General features: G+C 43.8%; 1 protein-coding gene across 1 annotated transcript; it reads right to left on the reverse strand.

Annotated features, from left to right (window-relative positions):
• Positions 1–6: 6 nt before the first annotated feature.
• LOC113216298 (uncharacterized) lies at positions 7–1,938 on the reverse strand. Its single transcript, XM_052277317.1, has 7 exons — positions 1,821–1,938; positions 1,376–1,519; positions 1,182–1,294; positions 958–1,097; positions 664–730; positions 400–562; positions 7–307 (listed from the first exon to the last, which is right to left on the reverse strand). Exons 1-7 carry the CDS (start codon positions 1,927–1,929, stop codon positions 81–83), a joined length of 963 nt encoding a protein of 320 aa, XP_052133277.1. The 5' UTR covers positions 1,930–1,938; the 3' UTR covers positions 7–80.
• Positions 1,939–2,931: the final 993 nt, after the last annotated feature.

A 2,931-nucleotide genomic window follows, 5' to 3' on the forward strand; every position in this document is an offset into this window, starting at 1 on the left:
TATTTTAAAATAATGTTAAATTTATTTAGTCTTGTAAACAAAATAGTTAATACACTTAACTATTTTGAGCCATGAAAACTTTAGTTGGTATGTCCCAAAAATGTAAAGCGACTCACCAGTTCTAATCCTGTTGGCTGTCTGAGGATAGGGAATGTATTCAAGTACCTTTCAATACAATCTTCATCAAAAGATTCAAATAGTTGGACTCTGTACTCATAGCTAGATTTCCAATGTAAAGCTGCTGTGCTAAAAGGACCAAGATTGACTTTGAGCCAATCAACTGCCACAACAGCATCTTGAGGAACAACTAAAAAAAAAAAAAAAAAAAAGAAGGTTGTTTAATGCTGTCAAACCTACCCACCCCTACAACAAACAGAGTAATAGGTAGATGTTACATACCACAGTCCGGAGAGCTCGTCCTTGGTTTCTTGTAGCTATGGATTTTACTGACTAGGCCAACTTCCATGCCCCTCTTCCTCCAACTTTGCACCTGCGTACAAAATTTACCCCTAGCTTGGAAAACCTGCCCATCTATTCGTTTGTGCGGGGTGTAGTAAGTTATCTGCAAAAAGGGGAAAGAGTTAAGAAAACAATAGACGTATTTGTTAACACAGTGCAACAGGATAGATATAAATAATGATAAAATTATAAAAAGGCACTCACATAAGATTCACCATCAATAGCCCCAGCCACTCCTTTGGCAAGAGAAAGAAGCCGTTTTGAATCAATTCTACAAAGAGAGAGTAAATGAAACATTATTAGGATGAAAAGAACTGCACACAATTACAGAAAAAACAAGTGAGAAGTGTTTCACATGTTAATATGCAATCTTGGGAGAATAAGTTAGTTGACGCTCCCAGATCCATACAAAGGACAGACTATCACCCCGGTATGTAATACATTTCTCACTAGTTTTCCCAGTGTTGGTACATGCAGCAAAAATAATAGAATGCTCACAATTTTGATTCAGATTTCCGCAACTCTTCACAAATTACTAATTCCGCAATGCGGTCCCTATCTTCATTCTTTAAGTCATCGCTCTTGGTAGCAAGCAGGACCTGACCCTGGAATGTCAAGCTGAGAACTTTCTTAACCTCCTGTTAACCAATTAAACAATACAATTAGTCATGCGGATATTAAAAATAATATGAACAAACATACAAACAAATTTTAAGGAATACCGTAACTAGCTCCTCGGAATTTTCTTCCTCCTCATCTGAATTGAAAACAGTTGATTCGAGTTCTACAGAGCTGTCTTTTGAGGTGGATGGATCCACATCTGGCTTTTGAGTATCTGCAAAATAAATGCAGAACATTAATATACTAAACATTGTCAAAGCCATCAACAATGACAGACATAACATTCAGAACTAACCTGAAGAACTTGGCTTGGGCTGACGAAGTGCTACTATCTCCCGTTCGTAAACGAAAGAGAACTTTAAAACCTTCCCATACGGCAGTATGTACCGCAAATCCTCCGCAGACAATGTCAGAAAGGCATCATATTTGATCTCATGTCCTGCGAAATAAAGAAGTATTTCAGAAATTGAGGTTAGAAATGCAGGTGACAATACTTTGTTTCTCTATATTTAATTTTAAATACAGTTGACAGCTATTGTCTTATCGCACAGACGCCACGAACCGAATAGAACACACGAAAACCTAACCTTGATAACCCTGCAAAAATGTGCTCAGATAACCTCTCGTCGCAGCGTTCAGGAAATTTTGTGATTTTATGAGCAAGTCCAACTTATTCTGAAGTTCCCACTTCACATCACGTATCACATAAACTTATTATAATTATAAGAAATAATACTTACTTGTGAAATGCGGAATCAAATCAGGAAATCCCCACTCAGTAAGCGCAAGCCTGAGTTCAAGTTCAACTTCACCTCCTCCGTCTTCAACGCTTGGTTTGACGTTTGACATGCCGACTGATTGCTATTCACACAGCGAATGAATGAAAAACGAATATCGCTAGCGGATATGAGAAGTTCATCGGCCAGAACTAGAACGACCCTCTGCCGGCGATTCGATATATCGATTAACTGGAAGTAGTTTGATTGCAGTTCCGAGCACTAACCGGAAACCAGTTCCCAGGACAAAATGTGCGCGTTGCTTCGAAAAGAACCCGATTAGAGCCCAGCCCTAGACAACTTTACTGCTAAGCAATACACAGTTAATGGAGAGGCAATAAGTGTTTTGGGCTGGACAAAAAGTAGGGAGCATTAGACAAACGTTTAGTGCCCAGCCAGAAAAATTTTTCTCAGTGCGGCCCGGTGGACGTGTGTGTGTGTGTGGGGGGGGGGGGTACACAGCCGTATTCACACACGGAGGGGGCGGCCTGCGCCTGTCCCACGGTGCGTGGTATGGAGCACACGGGATAGCCACTACTTGTGAAGGCCCACGTTCTCCCTTCCCGCCCGTCCTGGAGGCAGTAGTTGTGAAGGCCCGCCGTCGTCCTGGAGGCACTTGTGAAATGCCCCCGTCCTGCGGAGACTCGTCCTCTGAAGGCCCCCGTCGTCGTCTTTAATAAGGACAGTCTGTGAAAGTGAAGGTCGCCGTCGTCGTCGTCCCGGAGGCAACAGTTGTGAAACCCGCGTCGCCCTCCTGGAAGGCAGTTGTGAAAGACACCTGTTTGTCCTGGCGGCAGCCGTCGTGGAGGCCCCGTCGTCATCGTGGAGGCCTACTAGTTTCTGAAGGCCCAATTTGTGTGCTGGACGCGCGTGGGGATGTCGCAGCCTCCTGTTTACGTTGGTCGTCCTGCTGCTGCTGCTGCTGCTGCTGCTGTTGACTGTCAACACGAAGGCCCTCCTCCTCGGCGTGCTGCTAGCTCCCTACGCCAAAGGCCACACAGCGGGTCAACGCGTCGTACCGTACAGCCAGGTCGAGTTGACCCGGTTTTCCTTTTATATACCGCTCTAAAATGAA

Source organism: Frankliniella occidentalis, unplaced genomic scaffold (genome assembly GCF_000697945.3).
Source record: "Frankliniella occidentalis isolate FOCC.00 unplaced genomic scaffold, Focc_3.1 Scaffold9, whole genome shotgun sequence".
Lineage (NCBI taxonomy): Eukaryota > Metazoa > Arthropoda > Insecta > Thysanoptera > Thripidae > Frankliniella > Frankliniella occidentalis.

Bases quoted from the DNA above. Each gene is read 5' to 3' on its own strand.
- LOC113216298 (XM_052277317.1), bottom strand. From the start codon at position 1,929: ATGTCAAACGTCAAACCAAGCGTTGAAGACGGAGGAGGTGAAGTTGAA. The intron at 563-663 runs GTGAGTGCCTTT...CCCTTTTTGCAG, and splicing joins CTATTGATGGTGAATCTTAT to ATAACTTACTACACCCCGCA. The intron at 308-399 runs GTATGTAACATC...TTTTTTTTTTAG, and splicing joins GACGAGCTCTCCGGACTGTG to TTGTTCCTCAAGATGCTGTT.